Source organism: Syzygium oleosum, unplaced genomic scaffold (genome assembly GCF_021117445.2).
Source record: "Syzygium oleosum isolate NSW1041296 unplaced genomic scaffold, Sole_v2.1 Sole_v2.11, whole genome shotgun sequence".
NCBI lineage: Eukaryota > Viridiplantae > Streptophyta > Magnoliopsida > Myrtales > Myrtaceae > Syzygium > Syzygium oleosum.
In genome coordinates this window covers 6,352,357-6,375,722 of record NW_026607495.1, presented here as the reverse complement: position 1 = coordinate 6,375,722, position 23,366 = coordinate 6,352,357, and the positions used below count along the sequence as shown (strand labels likewise).

General features: G+C 42.3%; 3 protein-coding genes and 1 long non-coding RNA gene across 11 annotated transcripts in view; 1 reads left to right on the top strand and 3 right to left on the bottom strand.

Moving 5' to 3' along the window:
- Positions 1-147: 147 nt before the first annotated feature.
- LOC130139272 (anaphase-promoting complex subunit 4-like) lies at positions 148-18,936 on the bottom strand. 4 transcript variants are annotated; one of them, XM_056315941.1, is made up of 6 exons: positions 18,246-18,936; positions 17,371-17,423; positions 2,270-2,463; positions 2,046-2,198; positions 1,079-1,160; positions 148-291 (listed from the first exon to the last, which is right to left on the bottom strand). In XM_056315941.1, the coding sequence occupies exons 4-6, from the start codon at positions 2,181-2,183 to the stop codon at positions 197-199; spliced, it is 315 nt and encodes a 104-aa protein (XP_056171916.1). In that variant the 5' UTR covers positions 2,184-2,198; positions 2,270-2,463; positions 17,371-17,423; positions 18,246-18,936; the 3' UTR covers positions 148-196. The 4 variants fall into 4 exon arrangements, 3 of the variants coding, with proteins under 3 accessions (XP_056171916.1, XP_056171917.1, XP_056171915.1); XM_056315942.1 differs by lacking the exons at positions 17,371-17,423; positions 18,246-18,936 and adding an exon at positions 2,566-2,846; XM_056315940.1 differs by lacking the exons at positions 17,371-17,423; positions 18,246-18,936 and adding an exon at positions 2,649-2,846.
- On the top strand, positions 7,276-9,280 carry LOC130139283 (uncharacterized). The gene is made up of 3 exons (XR_008817527.1): positions 7,276-7,385; positions 7,942-7,995; positions 9,152-9,280. It is a non-coding gene; the product is annotated as an uncharacterized LOC130139283 (long non-coding RNA).
- On the bottom strand, positions 10,466-17,172 carry LOC115667736 (anaphase-promoting complex subunit 4-like). 2 transcript variants are annotated; one of them, XM_056315939.1, is made up of 4 exons: positions 16,994-17,172; positions 16,770-16,922; positions 15,803-15,884; positions 10,466-11,002 (listed from the first exon to the last, which is right to left on the bottom strand). In XM_056315939.1, exons 2-4 carry the CDS (start codon positions 16,905-16,907, stop codon positions 10,908-10,910), a joined length of 315 nt encoding a protein of 104 aa, XP_056171914.1. In that variant the 5' UTR covers positions 16,908-16,922; positions 16,994-17,172; the 3' UTR covers positions 10,466-10,907. The 2 variants fall into 2 exon arrangements, with proteins under 2 accessions (XP_056171914.1, XP_056171913.1); XM_056315938.1 differs by having other exon boundaries at positions 16,770-17,172.
- A 1,534-nt stretch (positions 18,937-20,470) lies between the features above and the next one.
- The window catches only part of LOC115667438 (disease resistance protein L6-like), a 29,500-nt gene continuing 26,604 nt past the window's right edge, over positions 20,471-23,366 (bottom strand). For all 4 annotated transcript variants that reach the window (XM_056315893.1, XM_056315895.1, XM_056315894.1 and 1 more), the window contains one exon: positions 20,471-20,650. The gene's annotated coding sequence lies outside the window, so the exon portion shown is untranslated. The remainder of the gene's footprint in view (positions 20,651-23,366) is intronic.

The following is a 23,366-nucleotide window of genomic DNA, read 5'->3' as shown; positions in this document are numbered from 1 at the left end:
CAGATCCTGAGCTACGAAAACACATCAAATGGACGGACGAAATCAAAGGAGATCATTTCTTGATGAGAGCTGTGCTCAAGGATTTCTCACTGAAGCCAGAGAACTCAAGACCGCACTCATCTTTATGTCGTGAAAGCGTGAGGTTCACCCACTGGAATGACACGGGCATAACCACCACAAATTCTTGAACAAACCGTCATTCTGAATCAGAAATTTCATCTTCATCCTCGTCCAGTATGTAGACCAGGGCCTGCATTCTTGCAGCTAAAACACAAGCCACACCTCTACTTGCTGTTGCCAAAAAAACATCAACTTGATTTCAGTCTGGTGTTCCTTGAATATATGGTCATAGCTAACGTGATGTTTAGATACCTTTGCTGGGTAAAAGTAAAAGTACAACACATGCATTATGCTAAAACACAGGCGGGAAGCAAACCTTGCGTGCCTAAAGAGGCTATGGCATGCATGTAAACTATGAATACAGTATCTTGATCTATCATCATGAAATTGTACACAGTGGTTCTCAGTCGGTAACTCAGACTGCAATGCAACTACCATAATAGGATGATTTTTCTTTTTGTATTTGTCTGGCGACTATAGATTCATCCTTTCCGCACTTTGTCCTCTCAATTGATTTAAAATTTAGGGGAAAAACTAATACTTCAGTATTTTACCTCTTAGACTGAAAAAATGTTCTTCTTTGGAGCATACTTTTGCACAACTTCAATCTGTAGGAACAAACATGAAGTGGTCCATTAAGGAGGCACAGTGTACCTATGCCAGTCACATTTAAACTTAAGAGTAGGTTCTAAGTGGAAATGTAGCAAGGAGCATGGACAGGATTAATTCAGTTCCACCACCCCGCCAACTAGATAAATTTGTTACTGACACTGGCAAGTTTATCAAACATTGATGCACAAAGGAAAGAGCATGGGTAACAATAAGTTTCCAGACATCCAAAACTGCAAATGGACATGGTAAGAAGCTCAAAGAAAAATTATTCAGAGCTACACAATTGATGGCATCGCAATGAATTGATCCTTAGCTCGATAGTATGACAGTGTCAAAATGTTCTTACCACTAACTGACAAGAGAGGAACTACAGTATGGGGAATGCTGCGAAGCTTCTCATTCTCCATCTCCAGGCGCAAGATAGGGTCCTAGATGTGTAGTTTCACCGGGTTAGTGTTTCAAAAGTGAGAATAATATAACCAAGCAAAAATGTCCTCACAAAATAGAAGCAAAAATGGCACTACTAACCCATTATGGCCATCAAATGCACATTTCTTAACCTACACAAAGTACAAGGCTCCAGCTGTCAAGATATGTTGGAACTTTTGCAGTTACGGTAAGGCAGAAAGTAAAACATCCTTTGAAATCGCAAGCATGCATTGGCATGTATATGCATTATGCACAAAGGAGGAAAAACTAAGCTGCTGGTACACATGCTGATGAGGAGAGCAGATAAATAATAAATAGGAACAATAAAAGAACAAACGTTTTTAAAACGGGACCAGTGGTTCAACCGGTCAAACAGTTAGAACCGTGCTCTACCGGTTTGACTGATTGAACCGATTGCATGTGATGTCATCTGATAGAATACTCTGCATATATTAGATAACACACACTCAGAACAAAAGAAGCCCAGTGAGTCGGCAGACACCGTAGCATCTAAACAGATTACACACGCTTGATGTCATTATCCACCACAAATTGAAGAAAGAAAAACTGGTCCAGACCTAGTTGACAGATTTGCCGGGTACCAGTTGACAGGTACACCTGGTTACCGGTTGAACCGGGTCAATACCACCAGTTCTTGACCAATACCATTTCTGCTGGGAAACCAGACTTGACAGGTCTGGTTCCCAGTCCAACCAGAGCCACTTCTTAAAACTCTGAAAAGAACAGGAGTCGAAGAAAAGCACAAGATGCTAGTTTTTTCCTTTTGTGATCAATGTCTTAAATAGTGAATTGACATGATCGGAATAGAACTCCGGATATTATGAGTAAGAAATCAATATGCAAGCTCCGGATCCACGAGTTACCTTCAATTGGTACAACTCCCAGTTATTTGCACAAGCAGTTCCTGCAATATGCACAGATGCAAGGTCACTGGCCAGCAAGATCGTCATCCTGGTATCTCCCAAGTTTTCGCGAGTATCATTCATCTTATTTAGCAACATAACAATTTGATGTTCCTGTTTCCAAAAGAATATATTAGTCACATTTGCAAATTTGGGCTTTAAAATATGATATTCCGAGCTTTTACCTTATATAGAGCCAAATCCACACAACAGTGACCAGGACGGATGCACAACAAGATCCTTCCAAAGGTCTTCCCCGCTTCACATTGCTTAAATCATTGGTAAGTCCTCACACTATTGCTATACAATTTGTTACATCTAAAAAAGACTCGTCAGGTATTTGGAAGGAAATATGATCTGAAGCAAATTCAGAGTCATCCTGCAGAGCCATACAGAGAAATGATTAGCATGAAAAAGTAGTTGTACTCTGCACATGTGGATCTCTGGATAATATTTGTATTTTCAGATTAAGGGTATATACCCCATAGAAGGACAGTGAATTGGGAATGTATCTGGTGGATGCTGAAACTGATGTAAGAGGGAATAGTGGCAATGAATTCTTACAAAGTATCTTTTTTGAAATAGAAGAGAAAGGAATCTGGGCAACTTCCTTGAAACTGTGATGATCAAATTAGATTCGAATCAGGAAACATGAGATACAGTATTTCCATACACAAGGATCATAAGCTAAACAAAGAGCCCAATCCGATAAGATCACCCAACTAAAGCTTCCATGTACATTGTCAAGTAATCAAACCTGAGATCAAACATAAGCTATGATGTTTCACTGAACTCACATGGCATAATAAAGCTACTAAGAGATTAAAAGTGCCTCATTTGTCTCAAGGGATTATAAGGCAGATGGCCACAAACACTTGAGTTCTTCAGTATGATCTGCAGTGAATCACAAGTCTCGAGCTTGATAAACTCATTGCAGGCTACTTAATGCAACAGTAGAGACCCACGCACACTGGTACAAGAGTTAGTAACACTGATTTACAGGCATTTGCTTTCTCTTCATCTCACGGTCCACCAAAAACATTGTCTATTCAGCTTTTCTAGGATCAAACACGAATCAAAGTGAACAATCAGTGTAAAACAGCAAGCAGATCCTGAGCTACGAAAACACATCAAATGGACGGACGAAATCAAAGGAGATCTTTTCTTGATGAGAGCTGTGCTCAGGGATTTCTCACTGAAGCCAGAGAACTCGAGACCGCACTCATCTTTATGTCGTGAAAGCATGAGAGAGACGATCGGAGGGGCAAAGCGTGATAGCCATGACGTTTGATTTGAGGGAGAAATGAGAATGGAAGGAGGAGATAAAAGGGTTATATCCTATTCACACAAGTAAGTTAAGTTCCCAACAACGAACTTGATTTATCAAAATGATGTGACGAAATGCCCCTCTGTAAACAGAAGAAGATAAATTTAACTTCAAGTAATACATAATGTGAGAAACTTTCCAGACTAGATTCTACATTTTAGCAATACAAAATGTGAGAAACTTTCCAGCCTGTACTAAATCTCTCCCCGTAGGAACGCTCAATCAGTACAAGAAGAGGAGCCAGATGTAATATTACATCATGAAAGTCACCAATAGAAATTGAAGGAAAACTATATAGATGCCTGACGACATTGTGATGGTACTCTGCAGGGGTTAAACCAGCCAACTCCACGTGGGCAGCAAGCATTTCTGCATCTGACATAGCTAGTCTATCCATCATAAATGACATCCCCTCCGATTTGAGTTCTATATCTTCATGGACACTTTAACTGCTGTACCGAAAAGAGCAACAAGATGGCAATACAGGAGTATGGTACACTTGCGGTTGGTCTAGATGACTGTCAGTAAGGTTATGGAAATCTCCTAAGGCACCAATCTTGTCTAGAAGTTGATAAGAATCTATCGCGCCTGTAAATAAACATCCCTTCATTCAACTAATATCAGCTTGGGATTCGTTACTTGCAACTATGTCATATCCAAATTTTCACTCTCATTTCCATATCATTCACTCTTCATTTGTGTGTCAAACACCAACTTCTTAGTTCGACGTCGTGTTCTCAATCAGACTTTCGAGCACTTTACCTCTCAATATTCACCAACTCTCCATCAAACGCAATTTGAGCTAGATTGGCAATTGAAGTGGTTTATTTGGGGAAAAGGAGCGTAACACATTTAGGAAAAGCAAAAGGAGATAAGGCCAGTGACTCAAAGGGGCACGCACCAAGCCATCGCTGAAGACACCCACAAATTACCAGGAGAGATGGTCCTCAGCCTCTTGCCAATCGAAGCGAGGAAGCACCCCCGCACCTTCCTTCTGAGTCCTCCGTGCGACCGTGGCCATCAAATCCTTCGCCGGATTCCGCTCACGCCATCTTCAACCGCCCGCCGCCAACCGGAAGAAATCGAGCAACAGCCTCACCAAAACCGAATCGGAAGACAATCGAATCGACCCGCCCATCAGGAAGAAAGCGGGGTTTGTCGAACTTGAACCTGAAACGGAAGCACTCGCCGGCGACCCTTCTTCGTTGGTCTCCATGGCTAGAAAGCTCCGCCAAGCAGCCGGAAACCGCAGCCACCATCTCTCGTGAAAAAGCGCACAGCTTTCTCGAGCTCCCAACAAGTGTACCGTTATCTTCTCTTAAGAAGTAAGGACATGTTTCGTTTCACATTGGAATATGAATCTTTTGAATTAACAATAGGTTAATTCTTATAATCACCACCAAATGCGGAAAGGCAAACGCTGACTCTATTCCTCTTTCCGTTTCGTTCATTTCTCCGTTTCGTTTCTAACTTCGCACCTTCCGTTTCCCCGTACCAAATGGGTCGTGAATTCTTTTGGAACGTGCGTGATCGTCTGCCGATCGGTTCCGAAAGCACCGGACTTTGTTATAATCTTCGTTATTCCAATGGAAGAAAGCTCCAATCTATGGTCAGTAATCTTCGGAGAGTACCTAATAGTTTGTTCCTTGAAATTCGTTACGAGGACGATGGAGATCAAGAAGTTTCTTTTTACCCTTGTCTCCTTTTTGCTAAGCCAAATGAAGATTGACGAGATGGGATGTGTTCTGCTGCCAATACGTCATCGTCTATCTTATCTTCATTCATTTTTTTTTTTGCATTGCTTATACCTGATATGAACGTTTGATAATTGCTCTCCAAAATTATTCAGAAATACAATCGCAAAAATTCTCAAAAGAAAAAAAGAAAAAAAAAACTCCTAACAGACCAGCACGGTAGCGCGAAAAAGAAAAAGAAGATGAAAAAATGAATGAGAAAAGAAGCGCATTTGATAATCGTGAAGTTTATTCGTATGGTCGCTTAACAAGTGTTTAGGCATTTCTTTTACGAAATCCTATTTGCTTTTTACAAACTTTTTTTTTTGCTGCGAACGAGAATTTTGATCCGGTGGATTCTGCTATAGACAAAAACGATGCGCTTTTGTAAGCTAACATGCGTCGTTGCTGATTAAAAATGAAAAGAGGAAAATCTATAAGTTGAGCGCGGATCGAGTGGTCCATCCATTTGTGTGTCGATCTTCGGATTGCATATAGCCCGCATATGTACACTTGTGTGTTGAAATCACATGAGTTCTGCGACGGATCAAATTGCTACACCTTTATCTATAAGTTGAAAAGATAAAGCTGAAATCACTTCCAAAGTAGTGATATGTATTGAATTGCCAACTGAAATCCTTCGCAGAAAGCGAACAATTTGAAAAATATTTTTGAAAAAATAATCGCTCGTACGGTTGCAAAATATATGAGAACACAAGAAATTTTCATCATGCATGAAAATATCTAGACATAAATTATTATCGATGATGAGACGTATTTCATTGATCAATTATTTCAAGCAATACAAGCAATCACTTTTATAAATATATTTTCCAAGTCATTCATTCTTCGCGGAACAAAAGGAGCCTTAATTCGTGTCAATCTACAAATAATGTCATACAGCATGATGTTCAGGTTTGTCTAATAAACGATATCGTTTAATTCGGGTCCATATGTTCAACGGTAATCCAGTTGCGCACCCTAACAAAGCCCTCCTCCTCCGCTTGTCAAACATCGTAAAGGCCCGCCACGTCAGACTCATGGGACATCACATTGCTGCTCATGTGGTGGTGGATTAGTTATTGAAATGTAATTTGGAAAAAAAGCAATGTGATCATCCTCATTTACTTTTGAATTAAAAAAAAAACATATGCTAACGAATTATTCAAAATCGGCATCTTACAAGAGTGAACATTCACGCATGCTTAAATGTCGAGACGACGGGCCAAAGCTCGAACTCGACCAAGCCATTTGCTGTCACCACCCAAGCTCCAAACACTCAGCCGGATAAAAATACTCGACCATGTCGTTTGCCATCACCACCCGAAATCCACCCCCTTACCACACTCCATTTTTTTCTTATTTTCCAATTTGTGATGATTTATTATCGAACTCGAACATACGGAATTATTCCCTAGTCGAGCGGCGAACGCTCTCCGTGTCCATGCCTACTGAGCCGGATATGGACTGACCCTACACCAGCTGCTTTTTCTTTGGTCTTTTGGTAAGTTATTCTGAAGGCACAATGTAAACCAGATTTGCAAACAATGTAAACCAGATTCCGGTGAAATAAAATTTAGGATGAACTTCCTCAAACTACAAATGGGCTAAATTTGAAATAAAAAACAATTTGCTCGCCTGAAAGCACCAATTACCAATCAAAAGCTCGGTTGCATTCTGAGGCCTCTGAGGCAGTCCCTCAACCAGGCTGCAATACCTCTGCAAGACTCGAACCAATTTCGAACAGAACAATCAATTTGCATTCCAAAATCCTCACGTCTCAAAAAAAAAAAAAAGAGAGTATTTCGACTCAGCTTTAATCAAGGATAAGGCTTCAATTACCAGCTGCCTCATCATACCAAACGACCCACTCAAATGCAACGGCAGCAAAAGAGGACTCGAACGCTCCAATGGGAAACCCTCATCAAGTGCATACTGTAAAATATGGGTTTTGACTAAGTCAAAATAAAATAAAATAAAGAAGAGAATAGTGGAGGAAGCAAAAGGAGAACCATGGAAGCTTCAGCAAAGAGTGTGGGCTTTCGTGAAAAAAAAAAAGTCAACAAGTCAACAGAAGCTACAGTGGACTTCGGCCAAATTAAAAAGGAGGCCGAGATGAGAAAGCAGAAACGGAAAAGAAAGAAAGAGAGGAAGAGAAGAAGAAGAAGAAGCAGAAGAAAAGGAGGGTTTTGCGCCGCGCGAACCTCGCCTAGCCGATCCGACTTCGTATCGCAACGCTCGGTAAGAACTCATGTCCCTCGTTTGTTCCATCGGAGTAGTTTCGGATTTAGGGCTTGAAATTAAGAATTATAAGAGATTCAAGCGACGAAGTCTGATTTTTGGGTCGTAGAGTTGCGTATTTTTATAGAATTGATAGTTTGTGGTGTTGTGGAGCCGTGGGATTTTACGGATCTTGATTTGGACTTACGGTTTGCCCAATATGAATTTTTGAAGTTGGCCGCACATGGTGAATAGTGCGCGACCAGTGGGCTTTAGGCCGATTTTAGTCGGTTTTCGGCTCGATTTTGGGACGGCCAAGTTGGGGCTTTTGTAATACTCGGAACGGGCTTTCTTTTGACTATAAGTTTGCTAGGATCGGAGTTCGGTGGAGAAAGTTATGGTGCAATCAAGTTTCGCGCTCAAGTTCCGCGTTGCGGACGATTTGGATAATGGTTTTGGATGAGCAATTTGTGGGCGTTTTTGAATTGTCTTGTCAGCGTTTAAACGTCGTTTAGCTGTTTAGTGATTATTGTAGTATTTTACTTGGTTTTGATGTCGATTATCGTTCAATTGATAGGATTACGAGATTATCGGGGCGTTTAGCCGCGTTATTGGTTTTGGGGCATTCCAGGTGAGTGGTGCTATCTCTTCTTTGGGTTTATAAATTCATGCTTTGAAAGTGATAAGTATTTGAGTATCGTATGAGTTAATAAACATGTTTAGTGCATAAAAATCTGGATCGAGTAATTACTGCCATTTTGTATTTGAGAGAGATTTGAGAACGGTTGTATGAAATGTATTATTAAAGGATATATGTGTACCCCTTTGTGAATTGATTTATGAAATGAGTTTTCGAATGATTTGAGAAACACTTTACAAAAAGGATTTCTGGTGGTTGAGTTGAGTTGAGTTGTGAAATATCATATACTTGATTTGTGAAATGTGTTCTGTTTGACGAAGAAAGATTATACGTTTTGGTTTGCGAAACCATTTTCTGAGATTGATTATAAATTGGATTATGAAATGGTTTCGGAACCATATTGTGATTTATGATATGGGTTATGAAATGATTTCTGGATTTGGTATTGTGGATTATTTGAGGATGTGTGTTGGTACTCAATATCGCTGTGAGCCCATTGAGGGGTTTGTGGGTATGCGCATACTAGTCTAGGATATTCTTATGGGCCGAGCCACCGGCTTATAGTAGGTGGAGACCTTGCCAAGGGGGGAATCTTGGTCGCCTTATCACGTGGCGAGATACGTGATCATGGTTTGATATCGAGCAATAGATTGGTCGATGGATAGACCATCGATGTGTTTTCTCCTATGCCGGGGCAAATCCTTGAGAGCGATGGCAGTGCGGCTGCAGCTCAAAAAGGATAATATCGGGTCGGGTTGAGGGATGGCAGTGCGGTTACGCCTCTACCCCGAACGAGGCCTTTTATGATGAGATTCATTAATGGAATAGATCATTGATGTGTGATTTGAGATTGGCCGATGAAATGGACCACTGGCGTGTGTTTTTTGATGAGATTGACCAATGGAATAGACCATTGGTTTTTGCTTTGATATTATTGATTTAAATGAGTGTTTTCTAGTTTGTATCGAGTTTTGTGAAAAGGAAAAATAACTCATATTTGATATGATATGTATATGATATCGTGGGTTTGAATTATGAGTTTTCGATATTTTTATATATGCATAGTAGTTGCTCGATCTGTTTAGAAGAGATACGCACTGCTTACTGAGCTGTCGTTGCTCACCCTCCTCTTTTCCCAATCTTTCAGGTTCTTTATTTAGCAGCCAATAGAGCGAGAGTGATGTCATGGGGACTTTTGGGTGATTTGAGGTTGCGTCCTTCAGGTGGAAGGACGGCCGTGTCATCCCCCATCCTGGTAGATTTCGGGGTGTGACACATACCAAGCGCAAAAAGCGATCACAATTTCCCTCAAAGTTCTCCAACAAAGCATGATGTTTTGCTTCAAACCGCGGCATTCTTCCAACACCCTTCAAGGTCTCATGCATCACCTCATCAGTGACCTCCGAGCAGCAGATGGACAGGGACTTAAGATTACTCCGAGTGATACTCCCACTACATGAGCATCTACAGGGCCTTAAATGCAGATTTACCAACGAAGAGCATCCGTAAAGGAGCAGTGGAACTGCACTCGCACGGCCTCGTATCCACATTAACAGAAAGATCCTCAGGGATGGCGATGGACAGCAAAATGAAGCCACGGGCTGAGAATAGGCGTCCAATAGTCGAGAAATTCAATGTCGATGAAGAACTTCCTGACACTAGGCGACGCGTACAGACGATCAAGACGCTGTCCACGAATGGGGTGTCGTGCCAGGGGAAGGGAGACGACGAGGTCAGGGACACGTGTCACCCGCTAGAGGGACAACCTGCAATTTTCCCGTGCATTTTAAATGCGAGTGGCGACCATACGTTGGATCACAAGTTCGAATCCTTGTACAAATTCATGGGGCTACGATGATAAGAGGGCTTGCTCATGTTGAAATACCCAGTAAATTCATTTAAGACGTGAAGAATTGAGAGGGTGATGAAAAAAGGAGGATTTAATTTTAGAGTACATTCAGCTAAAGTTCACAAAAAGCTATCATCACGATAAATAATAAAAATAAGAAGAGAATTGTCACATATGCACATGTTACATTCACACATTCTTTCTCCTCGAGATTGGCAATAATTCCAAGAGAAAGAATAATGCAATTAAACAATTTTAGATTCCTGAATGTTTTTTTTTTGGTAAGTATAGATTCCTGAATGTTTATACATCATTAAGTTAAAAAGACTACATGATACTCTTTACTGAGAATGTGAAATCCATTAACGATATTGTAGACATAATATCAATATCTTAAACCAATCATTTATTTGAGGATTCCAAATCTCTAAGATTGGAATATAGCATATATTCTTTACTACCACCTTGAAACCATATATATATCTGGTTAGTCATGTGCCACACAAGAATGTATTTTGTGCATCGGATGGGATGCATCACTTAACAATGACACGTGAAATCTCGGGTGAGAGATTTCAACATTCAAATAAAAAGTTCGTTAGTCGAGTACACTGCGTGAACCATTTACCATTCAACCCAAAGTATAATAATCCAAACCAAACATTTGGTTCTCTTACAAATGAAAATAATAAACATATACAGATGAAGCAAAAGCTTGGCACTATCGAGTAGGTCTCACAGCTTGCAACAATACCACGAAGACAGTTACCACCGGATAGAAGCCATGACTCAGCATCTTTCGGTCAATTCTATCTAACTCGATAGATAAATAGTTACCTTTTACTCCATCTTCCTCTTTGACAAATGCCTGCCTAGCAGAAAAGGCACATGGCAGGCATAAATTAAGACTCTCCAAGAAGGGTGGAGTGGAAGCGCTTCGGTAAGAAAGCCCACATGCATTGCTTCTCACACTGATGTCTGCACCTTCAAGGCTTAAGAGGTTCACCCACTGGAACGACACAGGCATAACCACCACAAATTCTTGAACAAACCGTCATTCTGAATCAGAAATTTCATCTTCATCCTTGTCCAGTATGTAGACCAGGGCCTGCATTCTTGCAGCTAAAACACAAGCCACACCTCTACTTGCTGTTGCCAAAAAAACATCAACTTGATTTCAGTCTGGTGTTCCTTGAATATATGGCCATAGCTAACGTGATGTTTAGATACCTTTGCTGGGTAAAAGTAAAAGTACAACACATGCATTATGCTAAAACACAGGCGGGAAGCAAACCTTGCGTGCCTAAAGAGGCTTTGGCATGCATGTAAACTATGAATACAGTATCTTGATCTATCATCATGAAATTGTACATGTCACGCCCCGTACCCTACGAAGCGTTAACATCCCTACCTTGGTCGATTGCAGTGCGACGTCCCAGGAAGCGTCGCCGACCCAACGCCAAACAGAGAACAAGCACAAGCGGAAGCAATTAAAAACAACCCTGACAATTATAAAATACGAGCCAAGGATAACCAACAAGCAACCAACGAGGGAACATACTTGCACTTTACATTGCTATAGAAAACTTCTTTACAAACATCTATACATAATCAGGAAAAGATATAAGTCCCCACCTATACGATCTGCAAGCCACGGGGTCAAAAAGGGAAGTGGCTAGGGAGGTCAGACTAACTCAAAGAGAGGGCTACAGTCAAAAAATTACCAGCCCTCACTACTAGCTATGGCTCCGGATACCTAGGGTTCCCACTCATGGTCGGAAGATCCAGAAGTTTCGTCCGACGGTTCCTCTGAAGGATTCTCTGAAGACTCGGACGGTTCAGAATCCATATCTCCGGCTTGGGCTCGCTCATCTTCGGAGTCCGGTTCCAACTCTGGATCTAGGTAGAGACCTAACTCGTCGTCTACTCCCAGCTCTTCATCAGATCCTACCTCAGCGACTTCTCCATCTTCGCTTGAGTCTTGTTCCATCGGTTCGGGTTCCGGCTCCTCTTCGGCATCTGGGTCCTGATCATCAGCTATCACCTGTGGCTCCTGTGGCTCCTCATCCATAGGCTCGTCAACGCCATCTATATCGTGAACATCCTGAGGATTGATCACTTCGCCATTCGCATATATGGGTTCCATCAATCCATTGTGACCGATTGGCGCATCAAACGTCCTCAGGGGTTGCCCTAGGTTTCCGTCTGCATCTCGCAAGCACCAGGCTATGTACTCCTGGGTCTGATGAAAGTACTCTCCCACGTTTACAAACACCACGGATCTATATCTTACATAGGATTCCCCATTTCCTGCGGGGTATGTACTGGTATACTGGTGTATCTGTACAGGTATTCCAAAAAGTGGCGGGTTCGGCATCCTTACGGCTGGGGGTCTGAAATGTTTCGGTTTACACAACCGTGAGACGAATCTCAGTGAGTTCAACCCTTAAACCTAGGCTAGGCTAGCATGCAATCTCCTGACCGGAAAATAAATATTTGAAACCATAATGCAACACAATCAAATAATTCTCTGACCCTGCAGGTTAGGCAGTTCAATATATAATAGTCACGGCACGTACGTGGCACACATTATCACACGTACGCCAATCGCATGCTCATGCACCGAGTCTCACACACTCGCATGCCAGTCCATGAATGTTCATGCATGCAAATGTCGTCGACATGTCACGTGTATTTCCCGGCCCACTGGCCCACACTGGCACACTGGCAATCGCCCAATTTATTATTTATTACGACTCGAGTCATCAATTTTTCACGGCCCGGTGCGTCTAGCCTGGTTCAAAGTGCATGAGGCACAGCAACCGATCTGGCTCAGTGTCTCTAGCCTGCTTCAAAGTGCATGAGGCGCAACACTGTTCTCCTTGCGAACCAGAGCCTGCTTCAAAGTGCATGAGGATGGTCGCCTTCCGGACGTACCGGGCATCGTCCTGCTTCAAAGTGCATGAGGACGGTATCGACCCGAAGGTCCTTAGGTGATCACACAACTCATTATTATCTGAACCCAGCGTATAACGCTTCAGGGTATTTTAGGTGATCACATGCTCATGGCAGACACGCATTCTCGCACAATTTCATCACATGCCTCACTCTTGACATACGCAATGCGTGTCCATGTTATGCAATGCAATGCACCACGAGCACCAATATAATTCAGACACCCAATGTCACAACACGTGCTTAATTGGCCCAATTAATACCGTGTGGCCTAACGTGCGATTCACAAATAAGTAATTCATTGTAAACCAAACAATGGCCAATCGCACTCCATAAAATCAGCCACACCACATACGACATAGCAGTACGAAATCAACCACAATTAAGCACAATTGACGTACAATCAGTCAACCCGGGCATACCCGGCAATTTCACTAACGAGCTCCTAAATTGGTCATTAAACCCCATTATCCTCCCCAATAATTTCTCATTAATCCACTAAATTTTCCCAATAATAATTTCTACCAATCAGTCCTCATCCCAGTCTGAAATATACAATGATACTACCTAAGCCAGTCCAAAATGCACCGATAATACCTAAACCAGTCCAGAAAAACGCACTAACAGTCCTAATCCGGATTTAGGAATTTTACTCACTTAATCCAAGATCACGACGACGAGGAACGGCGGCCGATTACTGGTGAACAGTGAAACCGGCGGCGGAATTCCCGGTGGACGGTACGGACGGCGGCCGGCGGTTTACGGACGGTGGGCGTACGGAACCGTACGGACCTGTACGGAACCGTACGGACGTCGGAGGACGGTGGCCGGCGAGGTACCGGTGGCCGGCGCGACGGCCGTACGGACGGCGACCGTACGGGGGCGCTACAGTACCGTCCGTACGGACACTGTACGGACGGGTACGGTCGGCGTCGTCTGCCGTGGGCCGGACGGGCCGGGTGGCGACGGAACGGCAATCCGAGCTCCGGCGAAGCTCCGGCGAGGCTCCGACGCGGCGGCGGTGCTAACCCGGTAGAGAAAAAGAGAGAAAAAGAGAGGGAAAGAGAGAGGGAAAGGGGTCGGACGGAGGCGAGGCTCAGGCTGGGGGCTGAGGTGGTCGACGGCGAGGCACGGCGACCGGCGGCGGCGCTCCGGTGGCCGTCGGCTTGCTCCGGCAAGGCCAAACAAGAGAGAAAAAGAGAGAAAATGGAAGAGAAAAAGCTGGTGGGGGCTGTTCTGGGTGGTTCTGCCGAATGGGGGAGCTGAGGAGAGAGAGAGAGAGGGTTTAATTCTGGTCAAACATTGTAGACTAGGGGCGCCAAGTGTCGCCGATCCGGCGGTTTTGACCAAAACGCCCCTAATCTAACGGTTCTAAAGAGATAGGCTTAAATAATTGAGGGGCAATTAAGTCTTTGGTGCCAATAATGCAGCTGATAACCTCTGGTAATTATCCCAAAAATATCCCAAAAAATTCGGACCCGAAAATAGCCCAGGGGCAAAATCGTCATTTTTCCGGTCCCGGGGCGAAATTCCAATTTTCGCACATACGTGTTCCATATGTGCGTGGCCAACATAATATGGCATCGGATTCGTGAAATTCACTTTCTAAGCCCTCGAAAATCGACTGCGAAGTTTCGGGAATAAAATAATATTATTTTTCCAATTTTTGTCGAAATTCCAATTTTTGGCCAAAACCACTCTAAATGTGCGTGGCCACCCCAAAATGATCTTGGCCGTGAAAAATAACCTCAAACGGCCTCCGAATCCAGCCTCGGTGCCCACAGGGGCAAAACCGTAATTTTTCACTCTCGGACCGAAATTCCACTTTTTACTCGTACTAACTCCAAACGTGTGTGGCCAACGTAATACGACGTCAGATTCCCAAAAATAGTCTCTTAAGCCTTCGAAAATCGGCATCGAAATCCGGGCCCAATTCCGTGAACAAAACTCGCTAAACTTTCAATTTCAGGGTCTCTCACTAATGGGCGGCTGTTTAGGATCTACGCGTATCGACCTAGGGTTATTCGACTTACAACGGTCTCGATCATTGAGAGAATGAGAAATCATCACTAGTTCCAGAGGTCGCGATCGTTCGGTTCAGGTTCAGGACTGGTTGGTCACGTGCACTTTCGGTCTTGCAGAATCACCTGCGATCCGATTGTACATCGTTGGCCTTGGCCAAACCAAATCCATCACCTTTCCTAAGATCGGCCCATGTTGGCCCAAAATATTCCCTCATCATATCTCGAGATCGGTGTCCCGTTCACTATCGAGTCCCTAGTCCACGCGCCGTTTCCTAGTTAGCCATACCCCATTGGTTAGTATCCCAAGAGTGATCAGCTCCGGGCGAGACTTACAAAAATGAAATGCGAAATATTGTCAATTTTATTGATCCCGGAATTACATCAAAATTCGGGCTGTTACAGTACACAGTGGTTCTTAGTCGGTAACTCAGACTGCAATGCAACTACCATAATAGGATGATTTTTCTTTTTGTATTTGTCTGGCGACTATAGATTCATCCTTTCCGCACTTTGTCCTCTCAATTGATTTAAAATTTAGGGGAAAAACTAATACTTCAGTATTTTACCTCTTAGACTGAAAAAATGTTCTTCTTTGGAGCATACTTTTGCACAACTTCAATCTGTAGGAACAAACATGAAGTGGTCCATTAAGGAGGCACAATGTACCTATGCCAGTCACATTTTAACTTAAGAGTAGGTTCTAAGTGGAAATGTAGCAAGGAGCATGGATAGGATTAATTCAGTTCCACCACCCAGCCAACTAGATAAATTTGTTACTGACACTGGCAAGTTTATCAAACATTGATGCACAAAGGAAAGAGTATGGGTAACAATAAGTTTCCAGACATCCAAAACTGCAAATGGACATGGTAAGAAGCTCAAAGAAAAATTTTTCAGAGCTACACAATTGATGGCATCGCAATGAATTGATCCTTAGCTCGATAGTATGACAGTGTCAAAATGTTCTTACCACTAACTGACAAGGGAGGAACTACAGTATGGGGAATGCTGCGAAGCTTCTCATTCTCCATCTCCAGGCGCAAGATAGGGTCCTAGATGTGTAGTTTCACCGGGTTAGTGTTTCAAAAGTGAGAATAATATAACCAAGCAAAAATGTCCTCACAAAATAGAAGCAAAAATGGCACTACTAACCCATTATGGCCATCAAATGCACATTTCTTAACCTACACAAAGTACAAGGCTCCAGCTGTCAAGATATGTTGGAACTTTTGCAGTTACGGTAAGGCAGAAAGTAAAACATCCTTTGAAATCGCAAGCATGCATTCGCATGTATATGCATTATGCACATAGGAGGAAAAACTAAGCTGCTGGTATACATGCTGATGAGGAGAGCAGATAAATAATAAATAGGAACAATAAAAGAACAAACGTTTTTAAAACGGGATCAGTGGTTCAACCGGTCAAACAGGTAGAACCGTGCTCTACCGGTTTGACCGATTGAACCGATTGCATGTGAAGTCATCTGATAGAATACTCTGCATATATTAGATAACACACATTCAGAACAAAAGAAGCCCAGTGAGTCAGCAGGCACCGTAGAATCTAAACAGATTACACACGCTTGATGTCATTATCCACCACAAATTGAAGAAAGAAGAACTAGTCCAGACTAGTTGACAGATTTGCCAGGTACCAGTTGACAGGCACACCTGGTTACCGGTTGAACAGGGTCAATACCGCCAGTTCTTGACCAATACCATTTCTGCTGGGAAACCAGACTTGACAGGTCTGGTTCCCAGTCCAATCAGAGCCACTTCTTAAAACTCTGAAAAGAACAGGAGTCGACAGAAAAGCACAATATGCTAGTTTTTTCCTTTTGTGATCAATGTCTTAAATAGTGAATTGACATGATCGGAATAGAACTCAGGATATTATCAGTAAGAAATCAATATGCAAGCTCCGGATCCACGAGTTACCTTCAATTGGTACAACTCCCAGTTATTTGCACAAGCGGTTCCCGCAATATGCACAAATGCAAGGTCACTAGCCCGCAAGATCGTCATCCCGGTATCTCCCAAGTTTTCGCGAGTATCATTCATCTTATTTAGCAACATAACAATTTGATGTTCCTGTTTCCAAAAGAATATATTAGCCACATTTGCAAATTTGGGCTTTAAAATATGATATTCCAAGCTTTTACCTTATATAGAGCCAAATCCACACAACAGTGACCAGGAGGGATGCACAACAAGATCCTTCCAAAGGTCTTCCCCGCTTCACATTGCTTAAATCATTGGTAAGTCCTCACACTATAGCTATACAATTTGTTACATCTAAAAAAGACTCGTCAGGTATTTGGAAGGAAATATGATCTCAAGCAAATTCGAGTCATCTCGCAGAGCCATACGAGAAATGATTAGCATGAAAAAGTAGTTGTACTCGCACATGTGGATCTCTCGGATAGTATTTGTATTTTCAGATTAAAGGTATATACCCCATAGAAGGACAGTGAATTGGGAATGTCTCTGGTGGATGCTGAAACTGACGTAAGAGCGAATAGTGGCAATGAATTCTCACAAAGTATCTTTTTTGAAATAGAAGAGAAAGGCATCTGGGCAACTTCCTTGAAACTGTGATGATCAAATTAGATTCGAATCAGGAAACATGAGATACAGTATTTCCATACACAAGGATCATAAGCTCAACAAAGAGCCCAATCCGATAAGATCACCCAACTAAAGCTTCCATGTACATTGTCAAGTAATCAAACCTGAGATCAAATACGAAAAACTAGATTATTGGACAGAGGGTAAGTGAAAAACCATTGTTGAGGACAACCTCCAGAAGACAACCCCTAAACCCCAAAGGTTTCCTTTTCTTTCTCTCTTCTCTCATTATAGTCTCGAGGTTTTGGCCACTCAGGCAACGATATGAAAAATATAGGTACAACTTTATGGTAATAGGCATATGGATAGAAATATCTACAGACAAACCCCATTAACAGAAGTCCTGAATCAGCCAAACGAGAAATGAATATTTCACCTCAAATAATTGATGAGTTGAGTAAAACCAAAAGCACAAGGCTTTTTCTAAAGGATTGCAACGTTTACAGAAACCAATTTTGAGCGCAGGTAATCATACTCAAACTCCTGTTATGCATACAAAGAGGTCCAGAATTTCACATTTGGTACACATATCAGCAATGAGGACCAGACTTGAAGGGGGGAAAAAGCAATCACTTCAAACAACAGATAACAGCAATGATTTATCACATAGTTCATATTTTTACCACTGAGGTAGCATGTTTAAGAACATTTATGAATGGAAAAGTAGATTAGCATTAATGTGAAGAATTTATGATGAAAGAGCAATAAACAACACATTCAAGTAAGAACTTCTATACACTAAAAAGATTCTATTACATTTCAGCTTTCTAATTGTTTTGCTAATACCTGCGTTCCATCTGTTGAAATTTCTTTGCAAGTGTCCTCTGCAAATATTCGGTGTCCCCAAATCCTCCAAACTGCAGTAATTCTCTGACTCTCTGCATTTTTTCTCCGAGACAATAATGAGGGTAAGACATCTTACTAACCTGACAAGAAATGTCAAGGCAGAAAAGCGCAAGGAATTGCATTTGATCTTTTGGAATGTGAGACCTTCTAATCCAATGAGAAACGACAATCAACCCGTCAATTTCAATCCTTCTTATCATGTGGTTACTTAAAATAGTGCTGGACCAACAATAACCACAGTTGTAGCCCAGCAAACCACCCTAACTCGAGTCAACTTCATCTAGTGGAAGAGCAGTGCTCTTAAGTATTTCCTGTTCCAGTCATGAAACAGAATTGGGAGAACCTGTAGGTATTATTGCAGGAAAGATCCTAGCTTTAGGGCTTTGGCGGGTGTCCGTTAATTCATATCCTCAGTTTTGGCGACTAATTTGGTCACATTGCCTTAAAGCATGAGTCAGCCGCTGAAGCACATGAAAATAATACTAGGCTTGACACAATATCAATCTGTCATTTAACGCATGACCAAATTGCATTACACCCTAATATTCTAATTCTATATAAATGGATTGCACAACCTAGCAAAGGCCAACAAAATTAGCCGCTAGAGTACATGAAGGCAATACTAAGATGATCACACCTCGCAGTATCCAAGCCATTGCCTCACCAAATTTCAGGTAGAAAGGACGAAGGGATGACCCACCACCTGTAGAATCATAAGGTCATCCTATGTCCAATTATGAATCCTGTCTCGCTTGATGTCTTTGGATGATACATATGATTCTATAACTAGGGCCAGGCAAACCTTTTCTTATTAGCTGAATGAAATTCATTAAGAAAGCCAAGGAGGAGCAAAACTCACAGATAATTCACAAGAGAAAATTTATAATTTAATGGTTAGCCATTCTATCAACAATAATGACATGTCACAACTCAGCCCAAGGAAAAGTATATGTGAACTGAAATGACAGGAAAAAGTTTAACTTTCAAGATATAAGTACACATGGAATTTCTACTGGAAGCTTTCTATAATTGATGATGCCAAAAATTCCACTTGGTATGTCCATCGGGTATAAACAACTAACAACTAAAGATTTTGGGGTTCCAGGTGCCATATTTTAAAGGACATATAATTAGGAACTAGAACAAGTAAGAGAAAATCACTCACGGATCAATGTCAATTTCTTCATCAGCCTCAGATAGATCTAGAAGCGGCATAACATTATCTTGATCATATAGAACCTTCAAGAACATGACAACAAGTTCACTGTTGAAATTCACAAGAGTATATAGGAATTCACCACAAAGAAGGACCCTGATTGACAAAAGTTAGACAAACCTATTGTATGTTAATAGTTGATCACTTGGCTTTGACATCAGTCGCTTTGTACGTTTCAGAAGCCAACTGAAGAAATTTGGAAAAGCTTCAGCAACATGCACATGATTAACCAATACAAAATGCTTTCCACCCCTAGGGCAAATTCCACAAGCATGCCGTAGGCTCGAGAATTCCATAGGATCCTACCAATATTCTGATCCTGCTCTAGATCTGAGCAGTCGCACAATAATTATTTTCATTTTGAAACAAGTAAGATTGCACTTCTTTAGGGTAGCATGTGAGAATTGAAAAGGTACAAACAAACCCCAAGTTGAGCGAGGTATAGGAAGCAAAGATACAAAAAATTCATGCAATTTCTCTTATTTGCTCTTTCAAAAGCATGACAATATCAACAAAACAACGTGTTATTGTCAGTATTCCGTAATAACCTTAACATGTACTAAATGGACCTTTGTTGAAGAGGTTCAAGTCATGTGAAAAGGCGAGTATTCCGTAACGAACTTAACAAGAACTAAAGGGACCTTGTTGAACAGATTTAAGTCATGTGTAAAGGGCCACCGTCTAACAATGACTCGTTTACAATGTCGATAAGAAGCACATTTTTCAACTAATTAAATGCTATTTGACTTACATTTATTTGTTATTCTGAGCACCCAATATCGTGTCTTATCCACAAATAGTTCAACTCCATGTCTAAAATTTAGGAATTTAGTGTCACTAAAGACATGATACCATACATGATGAGAGACAGGCAAGATATCACAATAGTCACCAATAGAAGATATCAAGAAAGGTAGAGAAATCATAAGAAAGATTTTAACAGGCATACCGGCTGCACAACAGATGAGAGCACCCTCATGAATCCCTCAACCTGTACAAGCAGCATTCCAGCCTTTTCTACTGCATTATCCACCAGTGTCTCATCCAAACCAATACCTAGATAATGAGAACGCCATCTTGAAAGACCCTTGAGCTCACTCATTCTAAAGCCAATAATTTCTACAGCAGGCTACTAAGTAAATAACAATACTTCAATTACTTAACCCCATAAGTCAAATATCATCTCTTATTAAGGAAATTGACACATACTCATGACGGATAAAAATAACATTGAACACATAAGTTACATGCTGGAACCATCGAAGTTAAAAGTTTACGAAAGAAAATGTTTTACATAGTAAATGGTCATTACAAGCCATCTTCATCTTCTGCAAGCTGTGTTCGAACTAAACAACGTACTCTAGAGTCTCTGACAAATAAAGTTATACTGGAAAATTCATTAAAGAAATGGAGCCTAGTCTGCTATCCAATTCATGCAAGGAGGATAGAAGTTAGGAATGTTCATGTGAAATTATCGAGTCCTGCCCCAAAGTCGCTGTAAGAGAGAGAGAGAGAGAGAGAGAGAGAGAGAGAGAGAGAGAGAGAGAGAGAGAGAGAGAGAGAGAGAGAGAGAGAGAGAGAGAGGCCATTTATGTGATAATTGTGGGCTATAAGCACAATATTGACAGGACTTGCCAGTGTTTTCAAGGAGACAAAGCCCTAGCCCTTCTGGTGGGAAGGGTAATTTCTTTACTACATTCAAATATCGAACCACATCTCTACCCAACAACTTACGCTTTTTGATCACTTAGCACTAGTCCCATAAAATTCCACATGGAACTAGAGTAGGAGGTACTCCATTCAAAACTGTCCCTGTTACCTATTTACCTCCCCGATTATCAAATTTTACACTTCAATCTAAGGCGAAGTCCTAGCATACAAGAGAGGCGGAGTATTATGACGTTTAAATAGTAAACCACATCTTTATTTCATAGCTTAATCTTTTTATCTCTTGGCAATTGTTCCACAAAGTTCTACACTGTCGTGAATGCACATTTTGAATAGACAAAAGGAGAAAGGAGCCCAAAAGCATCGATCAGCAGTACCATGGAGTTAAAAAGAGTAAGCCATGGTAAGAAAGAAATAGTGTCATGCCTCGAACCCCAACGGGCACACGACGTCCGCCACTAGTCGATTTATGCGACATCCCAGGAATGTCGCCGACCTCAAATCGCCATCAGAGATTTACAACCACGGCGGATACTAACAATTAATCCTTGACAAATAAAACTGGGGAGAATATACATTTTTCTTTCCATTATCAACTTATAGGATATTCACAATTTACAACCGCCACATTTTACCACCATCGCATACACTTGCACACCGTGTTACAAACCATCGATATACCAAAAAGATCGATGACCTGGCTTTCTATTCCCAAAAATGTTACTTTCCAAAAACCTACTAGGAACCCTTGAACTAACCCCTAACGCCCCTTGCTAGGCGTCCATTCTGAGTCTGACTCCTCATCTCCCGACTCCGAACTCTCTTGAGTAGTCTGCTCCTCTGAGGGCTCTGACTCTGCTTCGATCACAATCGGGTGATTGATGTCGCCCGACTCAGCTGGAGCTGCGTTCTGATACTCCTCAGCCAGAAAATCGAAGAAATTATACTCAGGCATGAAATTGGGATCCATATACTGATTAAACGGGAGTATATACTCCGGATCTCCTACAGGCTCTTCAGACTCGCCAGGTTCGTCCTCGGGTTCCACTTCGGGCTCCACTTCGGGTTCTACCTCAGCCTCTGCTTCCTCTGGTTCTTCTTCGGGGATCGGTTCTAGATCAATGTCCATTGGATCGTCTTCAGCTTGCGACGCTTCGGGCTCGGGTTCATGCTCAGCCTCTGAAGATCCCTGAGCTGCGGCCGCTGAATGCAAACCCAACTAAGCTAAACTAGTATCCACACTAGTCAACTCTCCATCTATCGGGGGTACGGCCGTCGGGTCCCAATCCCCTACTAAATCAAACGGGACATCGAAGCCCCTAACGGGCCCGAACTCATCCCCGTCTGCATCTCGGAAAAATCAGGCAGTGTACTTCTGTTCCTCCCACAGGGGCAAACCTATATCTACGAAAACGGTAGTAGTGTGCCTAATCCAGGTCATTCCATCTCCCATTGGAAACTCTGCAACGTCCAACTCGGAGTGCACGGGTACCCCAAAACGCTCTGGTGGCTGCGGTGGGGGATTCATGGTTCCTGTCGGGGTTCTGAAATTGTCGGTTGAAACAACCGTGAGAACACTTCTCAGTAAGTTCACCCCTAAACCCCACCTAGGCTATCACGTACCTCCAGACAATTACGCAATCACACACATTCACGTACATCAAGTAATCACAAAGCAGGCACATCAATTAATATGGTCAGGCTCAATCATGCGCACACCCGCACTCAATCACAATTACATCAGATGCAAACACGCGCATGTACCATTCTCATCCCACTGTTCCTTCCATTCTCATTTCCTCTTTCTCATTCCTCGCCAGTGACCTGCGTTGGAGTACATGCCTCAGGCACACTGCGATCATTCACCACATCCGGCCCGCGTACCAGTTCACGCCTCAGGCCCCAATCGCGACCTCAGCATCACACGCCCCAGGCCCGATCCCAACTCAGCCCGCGCCAAATGCTACAGGCCTACATGATTGGAACCCGAGCTCATGATGCCTCGGTCCAATCCCGGTCTCACCCGAGCTGATCGTGCCTCGGACCGATTCTCATACTTGCTTTTTCAAGCCTCAGCCTGTGCCAAATGCAACAGACCTACGTGATCGCTGCCCGAGTTTACGATACTCGGCTCGATCCCATTCTCGTACTATCACACCTTCGCATACTTTCCCACA